General features: G+C 41.2%; 1 protein-coding gene and 1 non-coding gene across 5 annotated transcripts; both read left to right on the top strand.

Annotated features, from left to right (window-relative positions):
* The first annotated feature begins 2,062 nt into the window (after nt 1-2,062).
* Ociad1 (OCIA domain containing 1) lies at nt 2,063-21,642 on the top strand. 4 transcript variants are annotated; one of them, XM_004658690.2, is made up of 9 exons: nt 2,063-2,258; nt 3,340-3,402; nt 4,316-4,396; nt 7,614-7,667; nt 9,822-9,869; nt 10,879-11,014; nt 14,809-14,963; nt 19,010-19,162; nt 21,127-21,642. In XM_004658690.2, the coding sequence occupies exons 2-9, from the start codon at nt 3,345-3,347 to the stop codon at nt 21,162-21,164; spliced, it is 723 nt and encodes a 240-aa protein (XP_004658747.1). In that variant the 5' UTR covers nt 2,063-2,258; nt 3,340-3,344; the 3' UTR covers nt 21,165-21,642. The 4 variants fall into 4 exon arrangements, with proteins under 4 accessions (XP_004658747.1, XP_004658748.1, XP_045017351.1 ...); XM_045161414.1 differs by lacking the exon at nt 2,063-2,258 and adding an exon at nt 2,473-2,628; XM_004658691.2 differs by lacking the exon at nt 19,010-19,162.
* LOC123453452 lies at nt 10,536-10,664 on the top strand. The gene has a single exon (XR_006632833.1). It is a non-coding gene; the product is annotated as a small nucleolar RNA SNORA19 (small nucleolar RNA).
* Nucleotides 21,643-21,922: the final 280 nt, after the last annotated feature.

The raw sequence follows: 21,922 nt of genomic DNA, 5'->3' as shown, positions 1-21,922 counted from the left end.
AACTGTCTTTCATGGGTGTGTAAATTGACCTACATATCTTTTTATTACTTTCTCCTTGTGACAAAGAATGGGTCCTTTCTTGTTACACTTAAACTGACTTAGCCATTTGGTCTCTTTCTTGTCTCTAGGTCACTGCACTGTTTTTAAGTTTTGAGGCAAGGTCTCACTTTATCCCAGGCTGAACTGGAAGTCACTCTGTAGCCCATGATGGCCTTTAATTTACAGAGATCCTCCTATCTCAGACTCCCAAGGGTTAGGATTGTTAAGAATTGAGCCACCGCTTCTGAATTATCGTTGTTTTTTTTTGTTGTTGTTGTATGTTTTCTGAGGTAGGGTTTCACTCTAGTCCAGGCTGACCTGGAATTCACTATGTAGTTTCAGGGTGGCCTCAAATTCTTGGTGATCCTTCTACCTCTGTCTCCCAAGTCTGGGATTAAAGATGTGAGCCACCATGCCTGGCTCCTATCATTGCATTTTAAAAAATATGTGTTGATTTATGAATATATATATGCATATATCTATCTATCTATCTATCTATCTATACACATACATATACATATATATGTATAAGACATGAAGTAAACCTATGGTAAACTAGAAAGGCACAGTATCTTCCTTTATGGAACATAAATGGAAATACTTTGAATAATTGTGATAATGAATATTCCAGGATTCATCTAAAAAATGATACATTCTTTTTTAAAATTTTTATTTATTTATTTATTTGAGAGCGACAGACACAGAGAAAGACAGGTAGAGGGAGAGAGAGAGAATGGGCGCGCCAGAGCTTCCAGCCTCTGCAAACGAACTCCAGACGCGTGCGCCCCCTTGTGCATCTGGCTAACGTGGGACCTGGGGAACCGAGCCTCGAACCGGGGTCCTTAGGCTTCACAGGCAAGCGCTTAACCGCTAAGCCATCTCTCCAGCCCAAAAATGATACATTCTTGACACTGAAATCAAAATAAGTTTATTACTTTGGCTTAATTTTTATGGATTAGGTAGCATTCTAAATTGTTTCTTTAATGCTATTTTCCCCCCCTTTTTTTGTTTTTCGAGGTAGGGTCTCACTCTAGCCCAAGGTGACCTGGAATTCACTCTGTAGTCTCAGGGTGGCTTCGAACTCATAGCGATTCTACTTTTGCCTCCTGAGAGCTGGGATTAAAGGCATGCACCACCATACCCAGTTTAGAACTAATTTTAAAAAATATATTTGGAAGGAGAGAAAATGTTTGTACCAGGAAACTCCTGCCACTGCAAAAAAATTCCAGAGTCATGTGCATCTGACTTTATGTGGGTCCTGGGGAATCGCACCTTGGCCTTCAAGGCTTTGCAAGCAAGTGCCTTTAGCCGCTGAGCCATCTCTCCAGCACTTTCAAGCTTTAAAAAAAAATATTATTTGGGCTGGAGAGATGGCTTAGGGGTTATGGCATTTGCCTGCAAAGCCAAAGGATCCGCGTGGGATTCCCCAGGGCCCACGTAAGCCAGATGCACAAGGGGGCGCGTGCGTCTGGAGTTCGTTTGCGCTGGCTGGAGACCCTGGCGCGCCCATTTTCTCTCTCTCAAAGAAGTAAATAAAACATATTTAAAATATAAAATATTATTTATATATATTTATTTGCCAGAGAGCAAAAGGGAGAAAAGGAGAGAGAGAATGGGCGTGCCAGGGCCTCCAGCCAGCGCAAACGAACTTCAGACGCGTGCGCCCCCTTGTGCATCTGTCTTACATGGGTCCTGGGAGTCGAACCGGGGTCCTGTGGCTTTGCAGGCTACCTCTCCAGCCCTATCAAACTTTTCAAAGCAGGGACATCTAAGTAGAGTCAACTTTACACACAGCCAACAAGCGTACCGCCAACAGGACCAACACAGACGTGCAACCCCCGGGCCACCCGCTCCGACGCCCCCTGCGCAGCCGCAGTGCAGCTCCCGAGCCCCGCGGCCCCAGGGCAAAGCCGAGGGACAGGGCGGGGCCGACAGGCGCAGGCGCAGAAAGCGCGTGCACTCCTTGACAGCTCCCGGTCAGACGCCACAGGGGAGGGGGTTGACGTCATTTCCTTCCCCCACGGAGGTAGCACTTCCGGGTCGCGCTCCCCGGGAGCTGCTAGCTGGGTGACTTCTAGGCGTCCGCGTCCGTGGCCGCCCCTTCTCTCCTCTCCACCCTCGCTGCCTGGGCGCGCGCTCTCCTGGGTCCCCCGTTTCCTCTCGGGGGGCGTCTTTGTCCTTGTCACCTGGGCTCTCCTCGTCATCGTCGCCGTCGGGAGGTGGGTGTGGTGGCGCGGAAGGCCCCTTTGTACCCCCATCTGCGCCATCTTCCGCCATTTTCCTGCCTCGAGGCTGGCGGGGCCCGGGCCGGGGGTGGCCGTGGGGGGAGACGGGACGGCCGCTGCGCAGCGGCGCCGCTGTGTTCCGAGCGGCCGCCTCGGCCCTGCACAGCCTCCTGCAAGGATGCCGCGGTGCCAGGGGGGCGAGCGGCTTTAGGCTTCCTCCATGCACGAATTCGCTTGATCACTCTCCCCCCTTTTTATTTATTTATTTTTATCAACTCTGTAAGGGGGTTGGCACCTTGTAGGCCTTGGGTGGTGACCTAGTTACTAAATGAATTCTGGGAAGGGTCCGTTTGTCATCGTCACCGTGAGTACCTGTCCATGTTTACATGCGATTGCCTTACGCATGAAAAAAAAAAATAATCCATCATCTTGCCGTTTGATGGTCTTTTGTAAAAATACAGTCACCAGATCGGCTGGTGTCTGAAATCCCAAGGTATGGGTTTAAAGGGAGACGAAATGTGTCGTCTTGGGATGCTTTTTGCATTCTCAGATGTCATATGCAGCTGAGTAATTTGAAGACGTTTGGGCTGAAGGAGGAAAGTTTGCAAGATGTGGGATTTTCTGTTAGGCGCATAAGACGGGGACAAGGATGTGACGTCTTTGTTATTGAAGAGTGTTGTGGGGGAGACTGCAGTGTTTTGTGATGATTTCAGTTTTAAAATGGAAGCCTACAAGATGACTTGGGATTTTTTTTCCCCCCTTCTATTTGGGCATAGATTCCTGGAAGGATCAAGACAGGATGGTATAAATTTTTTTCTTACTGTAGTCATTAGCTAATACTTAACAAAACACCCTTTTTTTTTCACCTAAAGAACTAAACATGAATAGTTATCAATTAGTAGGTTTATGACTTTCATGTAGCTATTTTTATTATGTCTAGTATTTTATCTTGGGTTTAGTATTTGGCTGGCTTTCGTGTAGATCAGTAACTTTACTATGTCATAGATGAAACACATTTATATTCATATATGTGGCTTCTTGTGATAGTTTCTAACACACAGTGTTTTTGATGCAGGAAAGATGAATGGGAGAGCTGATTTTCGGGAGCCGAATGCAGAAGTCCCAAGACCAATTCCCCGTAACTATCATATTAAGTCTTTCTGCTTAGGAACACTTTCTGTGTAAAGATGATTTTATTGTTTGGGTAACAATAGCAGCTGGGCCAGCTGCATGAGTGTGTCTTCACCTGCACAGTCACTCGGCCTTCATATCTGGTTTAATGTTCTCTTGTTGCCATCTTGAAATTGGTATTTTTTTGTTGGCTTTTAAATTTTTTTCTTTTTTTTTTTGAGGTAGAGTCTCACTCTAGTCCAGGCTGACCTGGGATTCACTGTGCAGTCTCACGGTGGCCTTGAACTCATGGCAATCCTCCTACCTCTGCCTCTTGAGTGCTGAGATTAAAGGCGTGCGCTACCACACTTGGCTTAATTTTTTTCAAGGTAGAGTCTGTCTCTAGCCCAGGCTGATGTGGAACTCACTCTGTAGTCCAGGGCTGGCCTCGAACTCACAGTGATTCTCCTACCTCTGCTTCCCTAGTATTAGAGTTAAAGGTGTGCTACCATGTCTGGCAGATTGAAATTCTTCATAATATGAACAAGGGTCTTATGTTTTCTTTTTCTTTTTTTCTCCCCCAAGGTAGGGTCTTGCCCTAACCCAGGCTGATCTGGAACTCGCTATGTGGACTTAGGCTGGCCTTGAACTCTCAGCAATCCTCCTATCCCTACCTCCCGAGTGTTGGGATTCAAGCCATGTGCCACCATGTCTGTCTGGCCCTCTTTGCATTTAGCACTGAGAACACTGCATTATCCTGTGATTAGTGGATAGTAATGTTAAATTCCATTTGAAGCTACAGTTGTTAAAAGATGATAAGCTAGTTGTTTTATTGTTTCATTTTTTAAATGCTAGGTGCTTTTTGTTAATATTACACTGAGCTAATTTTTCAGGCTATTTTATGTGTATTTTATTACTTTTCAATTCTCCCTGGTAAAAAGACATAGGGGCTGATTACATTCCAACAGAAGAAGAGAGAAGAGTCTTTGCAGAATGCAATGATGAGAGCTTCTGGTTCAGATGTAAGTCATTTTTTCCATCAATTTGATCCAGAATTTTTACCAGAAAATTTGACTTGAATTTGTTGTGTGTGACATGATAATTCCGTATAGAACATTATTTCACATTATAGGCACACTTTTGCCATGTTTGTGGTTGTTCCTAAGTAGAAGTTAAGGAAATTGAATTGTGCACATTTTAAACTGATTGGGGATGGGAATCACAAAGCCTGTTGGCCCAGGTTCAATTCCTGGGTACCCATGTAAAGCCAGATGTACAAAGTACGGCATGCATGTGGAGTTGTTTGTACCAAGAGGCCCTAGTTTGCCCATTCTTTTTCTCTTCCTGCAAATAATAATAATTTTAAAAAGTTAAATAGGTCCAAAGTATTTTTCAAAGCTATGAAGTTTTGTCAGTAATATACCTTATTAGTGTTACATGAACTTATAAATACAACTGAGTAAGGTTGATAATTATTACCCTCATGTTAGAGATTCTGTCATGCCCATACACATACAAAAACATGTACAAACAACTTTTTAAATAATATTGGTTACAAGAGAATGAAGGAAAAGTAATGGAATCTTCACAATGCTCAGTTTATGGTAATACTGATTGAAAGATACGGCTAGAAGTTCTTGTTCATAGGATGAAGTAAGTTCACTATGGCCATGTTGCGTTTTGGTACAACAAATTATCTTCAAATGTGGATGGCAGGATGAAGAGAAAGACATGGGCTTGGGAGATGGCTCAGTGAACACAACACTTGCCTTGCAAAGTGAGGACTTGAATTCAGATTCCCAGAACCCATGAAAAGCTTGCAGGCCAACATAGTGGGCAAATGCTGTGGCGAACAAAGAAATACTCTGCCTCGAGGTGGAAGGTGAGGCTGCCATAGAGCACAGTGGCACTACCCTCCCCCCCTACAAAATAAAAATAAAAAATCAGTGTGTGACCTCAGCACTCATGAGGCAAAGACAGAAGGATCTTGAATTTATGGGTTGCTGAGCTACATAGTAAGACCCTAGCTGCAAAAATAGAAAGTTAAGACTTGGTAGATAAGGCTTGGGTTGTTGTAATGCTGGGCTGATGTCTCCATGGATACTCATGTCCAGATTTATTTCTAGCTGATAAATGTATGCATTTGTGTGTGTATAATCTTTAAAATAGCTGTAGCATCGTATGTTAACGTACCTTGAAGGGTAGTGAGCTATAGGTAGGATTCCCATAAATGTCTGACTATTAATAGTAACATGTGATAAATGAATAATAAAAAGTACATTTTTTGTATTTAATCTTAAATAAATAGTTGGGCTTTCTCACTTTAAAAAATATTTTTAATTAATTGAGACTATGTGTGTGTGTGTATACACATATGCTTTTGCCTCATGAGAGAGAGTGGTCCCGCCAGGACCTCTAACCACTGTAAAAGAACTCCAGACGTATGTGCCACCTTGTGCATCTGACCTACATGGGGAATTGAATCTGGGTGCTTAGGCTTCGCAGGCAAGTGCCTTAACCACTAAGCCATCTCTCCAGCCCTGGTTTTAAAATTTTTAAATGGTTAGGGGAAAAAAATTTTCCTTACACGTGCAAATTACATGAAATTAATATTTATTAATGTGTCATGGTTCGTAAGAAAAGTTGTGTTGGGGTGCTTCTTTATGTTTTGTCCCTCAGTGTGTTGCCTTTAGATAGCACTTGGGTAGCTGCTGGGACAAAGCACAGAGGGTTTACCATCTGGTTCTTGATGAAGCATGTTTGGCAACCTCTGCTCAGCAACAAGGTTTCCCAGTGAGGTCTTCACCAACTACATGCACCTCTTTAAAACAGCTGACAGTGATGGTACATGAGGCGAGGCCAGGCCGAGCAGAATGGTTAATTCCATAGGAAGGCAGGCGTAAGTCCCCGAGAGTCTCCTCCAGGGAGTCACACAAAGGCTCTGTTTAATTTGTCCACCACCTACTGGTATTACTTACCACAAGGGCTCACTAGAAGCTCAGCCATGCTTCTTCGTGGGGACTGGTCACGTAGACACTCTCCACCTGTCTGGACTGAAATTCCAGACTCCCGATGGAAAGCAGGCATTCAGCGTAGGGAACTGTGCAGTAGTCGGGTTACCAGATCAAGTTGCTTGCCATGTTAGTGTGCAGGACCCACTGCTGTCAGAGCAGAAAACTTGTGGTGCTGGTCTAGAGAGCGGAGATGCACAGCAGGTTTTAAAAGATAAATATTTTATTTACCTCAGAGAGTGAGTGGGTGTGTGAGTGAATATGGGTATACCAGGGCCTCGGGGCCGTGCAGTTGAACTTCAGATGCATGCGCCACTTCATACATCCACCTGCCTTCACATGAGTACTGGGGAGTCAAAGTCAGGCCGTCAGGCTTTGCAAACAGGTGTCTTTAACCACCAAGCCCATCTCCCTCTCCTTCATAGCAGTTTTCAAGTTAAAAGTTATTTTGGAATTATAATGGGCTAATACACATCTTGATATTTCCATTTAATTTTAAGAAATCATTACGATACATGTTTTTATTCTCCCACCATTGTGATTATGGTCAAATATGCTTTGTGTTTTGGGTAACACAGTGTAATACAGAGCCTAAAAATTAAAGAGATCCGACATCAGACAGATGTCATTAGATTGTGAGCCCTGACGTTGAAACTGACTATGGTTTGAGAAAGGTTTGTAACTTCTCTAAGTTTCAGTTTTCTTATTTATTTACTCATTTTTATCTTATTTTGTTTTACTTTTTTGGTTTTTCGAGGTAGGTCCTACCTCTGCCTCCCACGTGCTGGGATTAAAGGCATGCACCACCATGCCCAGCTCTCGGTTTTCTTATTTTTACAAAGATAGTAAGCTCCCCTGTCTTAGCAAGAGGCGACAAGGAAGGGAGCTGGTGCCCAGCTGGGTCGTCGTGCGCTTTCTTGGGTGTTACTCCGTTATCACGGTGGTGTTTGTTTCCTCCCCTTCCGCCTTTCCTTCAGTAGAGACTAGCGTTCAGTCATTGTACCCTCACTCTAGTTGATACCCTAATGAGCTGCTAGCTGATTTGGAACCCAACCCTGGAGGTTTTTTGAATTCTTTGTAATGCTTGCTTGCTTGCGCTGCTTCCCAAGTTGTCACTGTCACACAGCACAGCATTTGAAGACCTGCTGGTCTCCTTGTAGGGACATTGCTGTTGCTCAGAGCAGTAGTGTTCCTTTGTGGAAAGTGACTGGCTCTTTTTCTCCAACAGCTGTGCCATTGGCTGCCACAAGTATGTTGATTACTCAAGGACTAATCAGTAAAGGTAAATATTTCAACTTTGAATTTACTTCCTGTTTTGGATATCTTGTTTCTTCTACCATATTTTCCTGATTTTGTTGCTTTGGTTCTTGGTTTTCTTTGAGATAAAGTCTCACTCTGTCCAGGCTAACCTGGAGCTCACTCTGTAGCTCAGGCAGGCCTCAAACAGCAATCCTCCTGCACTTCAGCCTCCCGAGTGCTGAGACTAGAGGTACGTGCCTCCACGCGTCCTCTTAGACCCACTTGCTAGGTGTTTATTGACTGATGAATGTGATATGTCTAGGCTGGGGATGTGGCCCACTTGGTACAGTGTCTGGCCTTGTACCACAGAGTCCTGGCTCCAGTCCCTATCAGAACACACACCTGACGTGGTGGCACGTGCCTGTAATCTCAGCACTTGGGAGGTGGAGGCAGGAGGGTCAGAAGTTGAAGATCATCTTTGGCTCCATAGTGGTTCAAGCCTTCAGTCCCTAACACCACATATGCACGCACATACACACACCCACCCCCCACACCCACCCTCTTAATACTTGGTGGATGTAGCTGGGAGGGTCAGAAGTTCAAGGTCATCTTTGGCTCCATAGTGGAGTTTGAGCCTTGGCTACATGAGACCCTGCCTCAAAAAAAGCAGTTCTTTTTCTTTCCTTTTTTTTTTTTTGACAGGGTCATTGACAATTTACAAGCATAGAAAAGTATCTTAACTTGGGCATGGTTTGCAGGTAGAGCAGCAGCATTCTTCATCCTTCATTCTTAGAATACTGTTAGGCCATCCTGGTCTTACAGAATCAGGATATCTCAATCTATGTCAGGTGGTTTTTAAGCGGTGGCTCGGAAGGACCAAAATTGTTCCTTGAGCCAGCTTTGTCTTACCATTATTAGGGAAGTAGGTGGGAATGAGTTAGCATTTTAAAAAGCATTGGACTTTCACAGGGTGTGGCAAGGGTCTGCTGTTTGAAACAGTGTAGTGTATTTCTGTGGAATTTAGCGCTAACTGCATCAGTCTCTGTGTTTAGAGGTACGAGCAGTGAGTGGAGATGCTTACTACATCGCCTTGTAAACTCACTGCCTCGTCTAGCCTGTATCTGTTAAGGACCCCAGAGTGTGATCATACTGGATAGTTCGACATATTAAAAACATATCCACTTAATTTTACTAGGTTCCTCTGAAAATGTGACTATGATTAGACACTAGCTGTTTCACATTAATGGTATATACATGGCAGTCCTGAATTGACAAAACTCGTTACAGAGGATAGTTCCTGGGGTGAAAGGGGGTGGATGTATAGATGTACTTTGATTTTTTTTTTCCCCCCTCTCTAACTGCATTTAATAGATGAATTTACCAACTTGCTCCCTTTGTAATGAGTGGTTTTTATTATTGTTGTTGCTTTTTGAGTAGGGTTTCACTCTGGTCCAGGCTGACCTAGAATTCACCGTGTAGTCTCAGGGTGGCCTCGAACTTGTGGCGATCGTCCTACCTCTGCCTCCCGAGTGCTGGGATTAAAGGCGTGCGCCACCACGCCCGGCTATGAGTACTTTTTGTAGTCTGTTGACTAGAAAGACGTGAGGATGGGAGCTGTTTTTAAATGTGGCACGAGGTGGGCTCAGGCTCCATTCCTGATGAGTGTGTCTGCACTGGCACTGCGTTTCCAAAGGATGGCTCTTGCTGCCTCCAGTGTTGCCTTGTCGCAGATCAAGGTGCAGGTCCATTAGGAGCTCTTCCAGCCACGCGCACTGCGCCTCATGTCAGGCTTTCGTGGGGCTCTCCTAACCGCTTGTGCTTTCTCATCCATCCGGATGCCTGATGATAGACCTCTAGTTTCACTACTTTTCAGTATTGCCCTGGCCATTTCTACCTACACATGATCTTTACTTTTTTTTTTTAAATTTATTTTATTTATTTATTTGAGAGAGATTGAAGAAGAGAAATAGGCAGGGGGAGAGAGAGAAAGAAAGAATGGGTGTGCTAGGGTGTTCAGCCACTGCAAACGAATTCCAGACACATGTGCCACCTTGTACATCTGGCTTACGTGGGTCCTGGGGAGTCTCCATAACAGACATGGTGTATTCTAGGTACTGCCATAACATCTATCACGTAGTCCGGCCTCATTTTTCCTTCTCTAACAATGTTACTCAGAAAAGTTAATTCTATTCTTTAGGAATCCTTTCAAGTCATCCCAAATATGGTTCCATCCCTAAGCTTATATGTAAGTATTTTTCTTAACCTTTTTTGCCTAAATAAAATTTTTAATTTTAATCAGATGTTTTGATTTACTAATGTTTTGTGGGTCACGTGCTCTTGCAAGTCAGGTTATTTGTGCTTTTCATTAAATGGACTACTTGGATATTTTATTATCAGTATAAAAAATCCTTAATTACTTGACAGATCCCCTTCCCCTCTTTTATAGTACAACTATTTTAAATTACTTTGTAAATACATAGTATTTGAAAATAAATACATGGTTTGTCCATAGTGAAAGTAAGCTATGTAGATAATCTGATTAATATAAAAGAACTCGAATTAAGCATTTTTCTTTTCTATTTACATCTGCAAAATGCCTTACAAGGAAGCTTGGTTTTGAGTGTCTGAGGCTTCTCAGCAGAGCCGTGTTTAGTTCCACTACGTACGTCATCAGTTTAGAAGGTCGTTGAGGTTGCGTGGCTCCGTGTCCGCTCCTCACCCAGCCCCTTGAACTGCACCGTCTCGTGTGAGAACTGACCGGTGCCACAGCAGCTTCCCGCAGGCACCTTCTCTTAGGGAGGTTGGTAGCCATAGAATCTGGAGCTCTGAACCTGGTTGAATACACTTTTAACATGACTTCAGGTAATCTTACTCGTTCTGAACTACAGAGTTGTAGAAAAATGCTGTCTTGGCGCACATTTCATTGTCTTTTTTCTTCACATCAAGAGAAAAGATATTTCTGATGTGCTAGACAAATCTTTGGAGGTAAATTAGCAGCATGACTTATTTAGCCATTGCTGTCAGTCACCTTCAGACAAGGATCAGGTAGGTTTGGGTGGATTTGGTATGTTTTCATTTGTTGTGTTTTATGTTATTAAAGATGGAAAGAACTAGAGGTGTGTCAGTATAGTACTTCTGACATAGAAACTATAATTCTCAATTTAATGAGTTTTATAAAATGTTTCAGGAAAGACTTATTTAAAGAGGCCTATTAACCCACACCTTTTTGTTTTTTGTTTGGTTTTACATATAAGTTGCTTGTATCATGGGATACTTTGCTGGAAAGCTTTCTTATGTGAAAACTTGTCAAGAGAAGTTCAAGAATCTTGAAAATTCCCCACTTGGAGAGGCTTTGCGATCAGGACAAGCCCGGCGATCTCTACCCCCTGGGTAGGCCAGATTCTGATCTTCACTTATACTTTCTGTTTTTGAAGAAAAGAAACAGTTGTCCAAATGCCAGTGCAAAACCTTGCCTGACTGAAGTACCATGTGTTGTAGGCTGAAGGCCATTTGCCTTAAAAGGTAGAGCAAGTACTTGAATGTTCACTGGAACCCAAGAAAAAGTCAAAAAGAATAGCTCCCTGGGGATTCCTAGACCTGGATACAGCTGTCTTGTTGCTGTCGTAGATCTCTTGGATCTTTGGTGTTTGCCTTAATTTGTTAATTTTTTGTACTAAGATTACTTTAGTTTTTATTTACTAACCCTTAAACATTAAACTTTTGATGTAAGAATAAATCAGACAATATACAATAAAGGACAGTTTTTTTTTTTTTTTGGTTTTCCGAGGTAGGGTCTCACTCTAGCCCAGGCTGACCTGGAATTCATTCTGTAGTCTCAGGGTGGCCTCGAACTCATGGCGATCCACCTACCTCTGCCTCCCGAGTGCTGGGATTAAAGGAGTGCACCACCACGCCCAGTTTAAAGGACAGTTTGATATTAAAAAAAAAAGGTACAGCAAGACTTGGCTGCCATTATTTTAAATAGAATTTCGGGGCTGGAGAGATGGCCCAGTGGTTTCTTGTGGTTAAAGGCATTTGCTTGCAAAATTTGATGACCCTGGTTCGAGTCCCATGTAAACCTAGATAGAAAAACGTGACATGTGCGTCTGCAGTTGGTATGCAGTGTACCAGGAGAGACTGCTGTGCCCGTCCTCTCTTTTTTTTTTTTTTTTCCCGAGGTAGGGTCTCACTCTGGTCCAGGCTGACCTGGAATTAACTCTGTCATCTCAGGGTGGCCTTGAACTCATGGTGATCCTCTTGCCTCTGCCTCCCGAGTGCTGGGATTAAAGGCGTGCGCCACCACGTCCGGCTGCCGTCCTCTCTTTCTGTCTTTCAAATAAATAAATAAATAAAAATATTTAGAATAAATAAAGAGAGTTTTCCTCCTCATTGGAAACATTTCTTAGAATAAAAGGACTCAGTCTCATTTCAACTTGCCAAAGACCTTTAGTTTACTATGTTTTGAACTGTTGATTTCCTAAATTTTGTTACTCTTATCTCAACAGATTTTAACTTTAAAGATTATTCATTTATTTATTTATTTGAGAGAGAGAAAGAGAGAGAGAGAAAATATGGTCATGCCAGGGCCTCCAGCCACTGCAAATGAACTCCAGATGCATGTGCCCCCTTGTGCATCTGGCTTATGTGGGTCTTGGAAAATCGAACCAGAATCCTTTGGCTTTGCAGGCAAATGCCTTAACTGCTGAGCCATCTCTCTATCCCCTCAACTCTTTTAAATCTCTTTACTTGCAGGCAGAGAGAAAAAGTGAGAGAGAGCGGTCGTACCAGGGTATCTGGCAGTTGCAGATGAACTCCAGACGCATGCACCACTTTATGCATCTGGTTTTACTTGGGTACTGGGGAATCGAACCCAGGTTGTTAGACTTTGCAGGCAAGCACTTTTTAACCACTGAGCTATCTCTCCAGCCCTTGGCTTTTTTTTTTTCTTTTGCTTATGTTTTATTTAAAATACTAGGAGTGCCAGGCGTAGTGGCGCACACCTTTAATGCCAGTACTTGGAAGGCAGAGGTAGGAGGATCACCATGACTTCAAGGCCACCCTGAGACTACATAGGGAATTCCAGGTCAGCCTGAGCTAGAGAGAGACCCTACATCGAAAAACACAAAAACAAACAAACAAACAAAAAAATAAAATAAAACTAGGAGTGAGAGCTGATCTGAAAAGGTTTAACTTTCCTCTGAGTACATTTGTTTTGTTACTTTATCTTCATACCAGTAGTCATACCAGGAGTTAATTCTTGAGTAAATATTTCAAAAGTTACTGGTACCTGAATAAATTCGTGGTATAAATTCGTGTATCCAAGATTTTTGTTTGTTTGGTTGTTTTTAGAGCCAAAGCCTGTAAATCAGATGAAAATGCAAAACAAAATCTATAGCCACAAAGTTGTTCACAACTCCATTCGTCAAGGCAGAATCAGCTTGGTGTCCAGGGCAGTGAGGGTGGTGGATTACGCCTGTTAGTGGGCAGGGTGGAGTTACCTAACACCATGACTATGAAGTCTGTGGAACATCATGATGAAATGTTTGTGATAAACTGGATAGAGTATAAAATTATATGTACCTAAAATTGTATCTTCAAGACAAGCATATACCTTTAAAAATATTGCAAGGAGACAGTGATAATAGTTGTAATATATGAGAGGTAACTCTCTTATTCTAAACTTTTTAGAATGTGATTTTGTTACTTGTAATTTTCAAAGAAAAAGTTTGCTTAAAACAAAAACACACTTGGAGATGTTAACCCAGTGTTGTGGCTCAGGCCTGCGATCTCCACACCTGGGCACTTGGGAGGCTAAAGAAGGAAAATTGAGATTCTGAGGCCAGCTTGTGTTACACATTGAGAATGTTTCTCTAAACAAAACAAAACAATAACTGCAAGTGGGATTGAGCCTTGTAAATGCAGTAATGTCTTACTCATTACTGATTTTCTTCAGACTAGCTTTTGTATTGTGTGGTATGTGGTAAATGAATAATAAATAAATAAGGCCAACAGATTATTTTATAAGGCGGTAATGGGAGTGAACAAGACAGTACACCTGTGTCTGCTTTAGACCTATGTCTGCTTTAGCTAATTCGTGTCTCTAGACCATAGCTTTCACATTAAGTTGCAAAATGGACATGGTTATTGAAATGAGACCTGACCTCAAGGTTTTTTTTTTTTTTTCCCCAAAACTTTCCAAGAACTTGAACACACATTAAAATTAATTCCAGGGAGCTGGGCATAAGTGGCACATGTCTTTAATCCCAGCATTTGGGAGGCAAAGGTAGGAGGATTGCCCTGAGTTTGAGGCCACCCTGAGACTACATAGTGAATTCCGGGTCAGCCTGAGCTGAAGTGAGACCCTACCTTGGAAAACAAAAATAAACAAAAAAATTAATTCCAGGGTTCTGGGAAATGGCTGACTTGTTAAAGGCACTTGCTTGCAAAGCCTGCTGGCTTGGGTCCAGTGCTTGCGTTAAGCCATAGGCACAATGTGGCACATGCATCTAAGGTTTGTTTGTAGTGGCTGGATCACTTGGCATACCCATGGTCTCCATTTCTCTCTGCTTGGAAATAAATAATATAATGTTTAAATCTATCATCTCCAAAACCAAATACTTAGAAATTGGATATATATTTTATTTTTTAAAAATATTTTATTTATTTGCAAACAAAGCGCAAGAAGAGACAGAGAGAAGGGTGTGACAGGGCATCCAGCTGCTGCACCTGAACACTAGACGCACGCACCACTTTGTGCATCTGGCTTTACACGGGTAGTGGGGAATCGAGCCCAGGTCGTTAGGCTTTGAAGCCAAGCGCTTTAACCGCTGAGTCGTCTCTCCAGCTCTGGGCATGTACTTTCTTTTCCTGTTTGTTGAATGGTAGTTTGTGTGTATTGGGGTGGGGAGGGAGGATCACTTTGAGCCCAGGATGACCTAGAATTCATGGTCCTCCCTCCTAAGTCTCCCTAAAACTGTATTCTTATTAATGTGCACCACCTTGCTTAGCTAGTGATGATTCAGTTGGCTAAGTGGGTCTTGAATGCTCTTATAAAATACACTTCATCTTGCTGCTTATAAACAGCTCAGAATTGTAGTTATTTTAGAAGGTTCATAATTTGTTTTCATACCACGCTTGGAGATCCTTCCAGCACTGACTCTGTTCTTGTGCACGTTCCCTTGTAGGCAGTATTCTCAGAAGTCTAGATACGACTCAAACGTGAGCGCGCCGGCAGCCGACGGCGTCGACAAGGAGCCGCTCCCTCGCTACGAGCCCATTCCATTCAGCGCCTCCATGAATGAATCCACCCCCACTGGTATTACTGATCATGTTGCCCAAGGTAGAAACTTCTCTTGAAATGACTTTCAGCATTTTATGGTCCAACGTATGTATAAACTTTATTTGGTGACCTTTTCTGCTGGCTGTCACCTCCGTGCTGCGCCATCGTCATCAGCCGTTCGCTCCTCAGCCTCCCGCAGCATGCTGCTTTTCCTTTCACGGGCTTCTTCCTTCCTTCCGCATTCCTTGAAGGCCAGTAGGTGTCAGGCTCTTTCCTTAGATATGGAAGAAGTAAAGGTGAATAAGACTTGGTTCCTGTCCTTGAGAAACTCTCAGAGTTACAAGTTAGAGAAATAACAGATAGTTTACAAATTGGTCCCAGTGATTGAAAATAGGCACGCGTTTAGTGGAACAGTGAAGAAGTGGTAAATTGTGCCCTGGCAGGCAGAGCTGCAGGAAGGCAAGGGTACGTCTGACAGGCCAGTCTCACCGGCTCGCGGCTTCCTTGTAGTGGAAAGGAAAAGCAGTGCCTGTCCTACAGAGCACTTGTCACATGAGAAAGCCCGCGTGAGGTGTACCGCGGGGGTTGTTTCAACACCAGGTTGAAGATCACACGTGTCAGCGAGACAGCAGCTTTGGATTACGGTCTGGATTTGAATCATGATAAAAATTTGCTGACTGTGACCATGTAATTATATTCATTGCAAGTAACTATAATGCTTTCAATTTCTTGATCTCGTGAATGGAGGTGATGATACTTCTCAAAGAACTGTCGGAATTAGGTGAAATAATCAGATGTTGTACTTGGGAGTCATATACTCTGAACATGTGCAATCTTTCTTTGTAGTCTGCAGAGAAAGATAAGAAATAGAAACAGGAAGTGCAGGCTTCCAGTTTGTTGTTTAAAAATCCTAAAACCCCAAAGACTTTTAATTAAGTCATGACCTGAACTCATTTGACAGCAAACCCTGACTTACACTGGCATGTTACTTAAATATGCTCTGTATTTACTTGGCCTAAAATAATCTTTCCTGTATTTTGTTGGAGAGCTATTGATGTCTTGTTTACTGTGTATTGTTCTGATCCTTCAATCGAGTTGATATATATCATACTGTTTTTCTAAGATCTGTGAAACCCCCAGTTTTGAGGGTTTGGATCAAGGATTGTGATCCTTAAATGCTTGCTTTGGAGTGAATTCAGCAAGGTAGTAAACTGGGGAGCAAAGAAAGCTAAGTTAGGAGCAATTGAGGATTTGCCTTTTTTTAAATTTTAAGATGGAAGAGATTTGAATCTGCATATGTAGTAAAGAGAGGAGAGGATGCAGTGACCCGATTATGGTGAAGTAATCACAGGTGAAGCTTGTGGAGGTATGGAGGTCAGCATGGAAAGTGTCCACTAGCTTGCAGTGGCTAGGTAAAATAATGAAGATTAATACAATTTAAAATCAGCTTCTTAGTTGCTGTGGTAGCGCTTGGGTTGTCAGTAGTCCTGCATGCTAGTGGCTTCTGGACCTCAGCGCTGAGAACTTACTGGACACCGACCTTACAGTGCGTGGGGATGACTGTTGCAGGAAAAAGAGGAGAACATGGAAATTGACCTACTTGAAGATGCTTGAGTTCAGGAAAAGTTGTTGAGAGTCTCTTTGTCCTCAGGCTCCCATGACCCCTGTGGTTGGAAGCAAAGATACTATGACATTAAATAGGTTTGGAAAGTAGTTACGTCGTCATCTCACTCTAAAGGCAGCTCTGTGCATGTCCATCAACTGTGCTTCATTTTTCCAACCACATTCAAATCCATTCTTCTGTATTGTAGACATTGCCAACTCTGTCATGACCCTACCATTGTCATCAACAGTCTGCATTCTGAAATTTGACTCTCACATAAAAGTGCACAAACAAGAATCCCTTGGTATCTACCAGAGGTGGCAGAAGGACGCACGTTTTCTGTGAGTGTAGTGTCCTCAGGAGCCTTCCGTGTGTGCTCCTGCTCCCCTTTGTAAGCCACACTGACCGGGACCAGTCGCCCAGATGGGTCCCCAGTGGCTTCCTTCCTTATACCAGTGCCACCTCCTCTCTAGGGCACCTTCTCCCTTGTTTGAGTCCTGTTTGCACAGCAACCAGTGTTACTACTCTTTTCAAAGTAGAAAGTACTCTATCACAGCTTAAAAGACTTAAAAGCATTTTATTACGGTTAGATTTAAAGAAAGACTGTTACATATTTTCTTATTCCTTCCAGCTCTTAATAACCTTCCCAAAATAGTAAATTTTATTCTTTATATAGTACATATTTTCATTTGGCTTTATGAGTGGTGAAAAATTCCCCAATTTTCTGTCTGATTTGTGTTTTCAGTTATTAAAGAATTCTCAGAACAGTGAGATATTTTCCTCTTGCAAAAGAGAAAATATTAGACCTGGAAGGAATGCTAGAGGCCATCTAGTCAAATTATCTCACAATTGAGAAAAGCAGGCTTCAGAGAAGCTTAGTGATTTGCCCAAGGACAGCCCCCGATTGCCAGCAGAGTGGGGAGGTGAACTGAACTATTTCTGGTCTCCTTTAGAACTGTAGAAATACCTTTTGGGAAGGGAACTAAGTTCATGGGTTGTTTACTACCAATGTGAAAAACTTGTCTCTTTGCACTGTTACCCAGTCTTCATTCCTGGTGTATTAGAACTAATTAGGGGGGATTGAAATCCTCTTTGCTTTGTAACAGTGCAGTAGACATTTTCCACAGTAAAATAAATGGGTTGAAAACATCATTTTTAGTATGTATTGTTTAGAAAATTCTTACCTATTCACTGGGACCATACCTTTGAGTTCTACATAAGTACCATTTGTAAATTGATATTTAAAATTAAATGAGTATATTATTAAAATGTACTTTATATACATATATATTATATTAAAATGTCCGATTCACTGTCTTAATAAAAATAATTTTGGTGTGGTGTATGAAAGTGTACAAGTAGTTGTTCATGGAAGGTTGCCAGGATTAGTCGGTTTCTTTTGTTTACATGGCCTTTCTTTTTGCTGTGCATATGTTTCATGAACTGTTTGATTGTCAACTGATAGTTGTCAGTACTTGATTCTTACATATGGCATATTTGCTGGGTGTGGTGGTGCATACATTTAATCCCAGCACTCGGGAGGTAGAGGTAGGAGGATCTCTATGAGTTCAAGGCCACCGTGAGAATACAGAGTGAATTCTAGGCCAGCCTGGGCTAGAGTGAAACCCTACCTTGAAAAAGAAAAAAAAAAAAAAACAAAAACATAAATGGGGTATTGTTCACACTTTGACTCTGTTTAGGAGAACTAAGAAGAAATGTAGGTTTCTACACTGAAGAGTTGGCACTTTCTCTTGCCTCAGTATTATATATTAGACCTGTGAAAATGATTCCCACCCTGGTTAAAAGCTGTACTTTATGCTTTTAAATAGTTACATCAATTTATTTTTGTTTAAATGCCATAAACATGGTAAAACAATTTATTTTTTAAATTTTTAATTATTTATTTTTATTAACAACTTCCATGATTATAAAAAATACCCGATGGTAATACTCTCCCTCCCCCCACTTTTCCCTCTGAAACTCCATTCACCCATCTCAATCAGTCTTTTAATTTTTTTAAAGTAACAAGTGATTTGCATAAAGATTCTGGAATTCAGAACATGTAGTCACAGAAGTATTAATAAAATCTACTGTTAAGTTTTGCTCAGTTGCTACCAGTAGTCTACTTTGCTTTAATTTCATCTACAGTAGGACTAACACTTGCATTTTAATTTGATTGTACTATTAGATCTTACAATAGACTTTTGTTTTTGGTCATTATTTATTTTCTAAAAATTTTAATGCTCTTAAGTTTTAGAAATAAATTCGTAAGTATTAAGGGGTATAGATTTTAGACTTGGAGAAAATATAGTACCTTCAGATTGGTGGTAATAATTTGAAGTTTTATTTCATTTGATTCTGTTTTATGATAGGTGGTAACAATTTGCACTTTTATTTCACTGTATTCTGTTTTGATTTTGGGTAAGAAACATTTGCAAAATTTAGTTATTTTGAATTTATCTAAATCCTTTCATCACCACTTATTAATTGTTTGTTGTTTTAGGACCTGACCCCTCCTTTGAAGAAAGTCCCAAAAGAAAAAGTATTACATATGAGGAATTAAGGAATAAGAACAGAGAGTCTTATGAAGTAACTTTAACACAAAAGACTGACCCCTCAGTCAGACCTATGCAGGAAAGAGTGCCAAAAAAAGAAGGTATGATAGTTTAGTCTGAATCACATAACTCTTTAGGATTGGGACTGAAGCATTAGCTTAAAGCATTAATTATATTAATATGTGATTTAGTTCTTAACAGTAGTTCACTAATATAAACTTAATTAAAAAATAATTATCTTATAGTTAACTACTTACTCTGTCTTTCTGTATTTCAAGGCTATTTTGTTAGAAAATAATGAACTCCAAACAGTAAGGCTTCCGAGACAGCGAGACTAGTTTTTGTAACACACTGTAGGAGTTATATACTTGTTTGATTGTATAAGGAGTCACCTTGGGAACTGAACGGATAACTTTTTTCCTAATGGTGACTCTCATATCCTCAGATTTGGTGACTTGAGATTTATAAAACAGAACTGTGGAATCATGATTGAATTGTGAGATTTCATTTTTGGTATGTTTGTGCACTTGGATTACGTGCCTTAGAAACCAGCTTGTTTGGCATTTCCAGAAAAAGTAATATGACTTCCTAAATTTTTTTCTTTTTTTTTTTTTTAAACTTTTTAAAAAAATATGAGAGCAACAGACAGAGTGAGAGAGAGAAAGAGAGAATGGGTGTGCCAGGGCTTCCAGCCACTGCAAAAGAACTCCAGATGCATGCGCCCCCTTGTGCATCTGGCTAACGTGGGTCCTGGGGAATCGAGCCTTGAACTGGGGTCCTTAGGCTTCACAGGCAAGCGCTTAACCAGTAAACCATCTCTCCAGCCCTAATTTATAATTTATTTATACACACACACACACACACACACATTTTGTTTTTTTTTTTAAGGTAGGGTTTTACTCTAGTCCAGGCCATAATTTTTTTTAACATTTAGCATTTTTTTTGGTAACATTTAAGTCCTTTTGCAAGAACTGCATATTATTCAAACTAACTTTGGACAGACATCTAAATGAAGAAGTCATTTTGAGTAGGTTTTATAACCATTTCAGTATAGAATTCTATGACTTCTCAAGAAATTTCAGAGGATATACCATTATTTCCAGGTTTTCTGTTTACTAGTTTAATAGTCAAGGGGTGTCAGTCAGTGATCTTGGCTGACATGTACAGGCCCTGAAATAATCAAGGGGTATAACTAAGTGATCTGGTACTTGGCCAGCATATGCAGGCCCAGGTTGTCTGTCTTCAACACTTTAGGAATAAGTCCTTGTGCCCAGTTTTCTAATTTAGAATAATTCTAATTTAGAACAATAATTTAGAATAGCTTTTATAACAATGGTAATACCTACATGATTTGGATATAAAAATTACCTTTGGAATAAATTTGAAAACTATGAAACTCATTTATTTTTGTCACAGATTTTATACATCTAATGACTATAACTACTACTTTTTTTTTGCTAATGGATTAGACTGTAAGCTCCATGAGGGCAGGCAGTGTTGCTTTTCTTGTTTTTGTAATCTTTTCTACAAATGTCTCCATAGCATGCCACTTGGTTTATATATCAGAAGTTTAGTCACCAGTATTGTTTAAAAATCAATCACATTAAAAGCCCAGAATATGGGAAATAGTTTTCCTGCAGTGTGACAGCTCATAGGAGAGGAGATAGAATTACCTACATTTGTATTGCTGTATTTTTTTTTGAAAAGTAAAATGCAAACATTGCTATTTTTTTCTTGGTAACTTTGTTTTAGTGTATGCTGTTTAAACCCTCACACTTGTACCTTGGGCAAGTTACTAATCTGTTTCCTCAAACTTAAATAGGGATTGTGTTTATCTGGTTGCTGTAACGATCAACTATTTATGTAAAGTTCTCAATACAGGGCATTTGTAGGTAATAATAGCCCCTAGTTCATAAGGGTCTAGCCATCCCCTTTCATAATCATTATTTGACCCTCAGATGTTTTTATTCAAATAGTAGAAACATAACTTTTCATCATCATCATCTCAAGCTTCAACTATTGTCTTATTATTTGGAATCATCAATTGTTTGTGCTTTTTTCCTAGTCAAAGTAAACAAATATGGAGATACTTGGGATGAGTGAAAAATCACGGCATTGGACCTACTGAGGGCGTTCCATATCCTGCTTCATCTGGGCAGTGGACACCTGCATGCCCTGAGCTCAGCAGCGGTCTTCATAAACACATTCAAAATGAAATCTGGGCTTTTGTGATTCGACTTAGGATGCTTCACAAAACAGTGTAGTGCTTAACGTCGCGTCAATGTGCCGGTCTTAGGGGACTCTGAACGACGGCCTTACACCATGATTGCACGTGTAGAGTTTGGGAACTTGTTTTGAGTCACAGGGCAAAGATGCTCATGAACGTGCAGCACTGTGACGCTCTAGGGTGAGCGCGGGTGGAGATCACTGCCTGCATGTTGCATTGGGGAGGGCGGGGGGAGGGCGGGAGGAGCAAGTGTAGCTTTGTGTTCAGCTTTACATCACATTATTCAAAAGACTCTCTGGTATTTGCTGTATTATTTTAATGCTTGTGGTCAATAAAATGTAAAGGAACATGCAACAGCTGCCATCTTCATTTTTTATGGTTTTATTTGAAATATATTAATGCCTTCAAGTAGTTAATGGGTGGTATTTTTAAAAATATTTTCATTTACTCATTTGCAAGTAGTCTCCTATTTTGCCTTATTAATTGACAGCTTGCACAAAATAAACTCATGGCCTATCCTAGGACCTCAGTTCGTATCCTATTATAATTGAAAATTCAGGCGCTCATCATGGAATCAGGCTTAGGTGTGGATGAGGTTGCTTGGGGAAAAGCTGAGTTACATTCCGCTCATCCT

The sequence above is a fragment of the Jaculus jaculus genome, chromosome 11 (genome assembly GCF_020740685.1).
Source record: "Jaculus jaculus isolate mJacJac1 chromosome 11, mJacJac1.mat.Y.cur, whole genome shotgun sequence".
Taxonomy (NCBI): Eukaryota; Metazoa; Chordata; class Mammalia; order Rodentia; family Dipodidae; genus Jaculus; species Jaculus jaculus.
This window is presented reverse-complemented; position numbering and strand designations above follow the sequence as displayed.

Excerpts from the sequence above, each read along its gene's own strand:
- Ociad1 (XM_004658690.2), top strand. The coding sequence starts at position 3,345 with ATGAATGGGAGAGCTGATTTTCGGGAGCCGAATGCAGAAGTCCCAAGA. Across the intron at positions 4,397-7,613 it reads TGAGAGCTTCTGGTTCAGAT|CTGTGCCATTGGCTGCCACA; the intron begins GTAAGTCATTTT and ends TTTCTCCAACAG. Across the intron at positions 9,870-10,878 it reads TTCCATCCCTAAGCTTATAT|TTGCTTGTATCATGGGATAC; the intron begins GTAAGTATTTTT and ends TTTACATATAAG.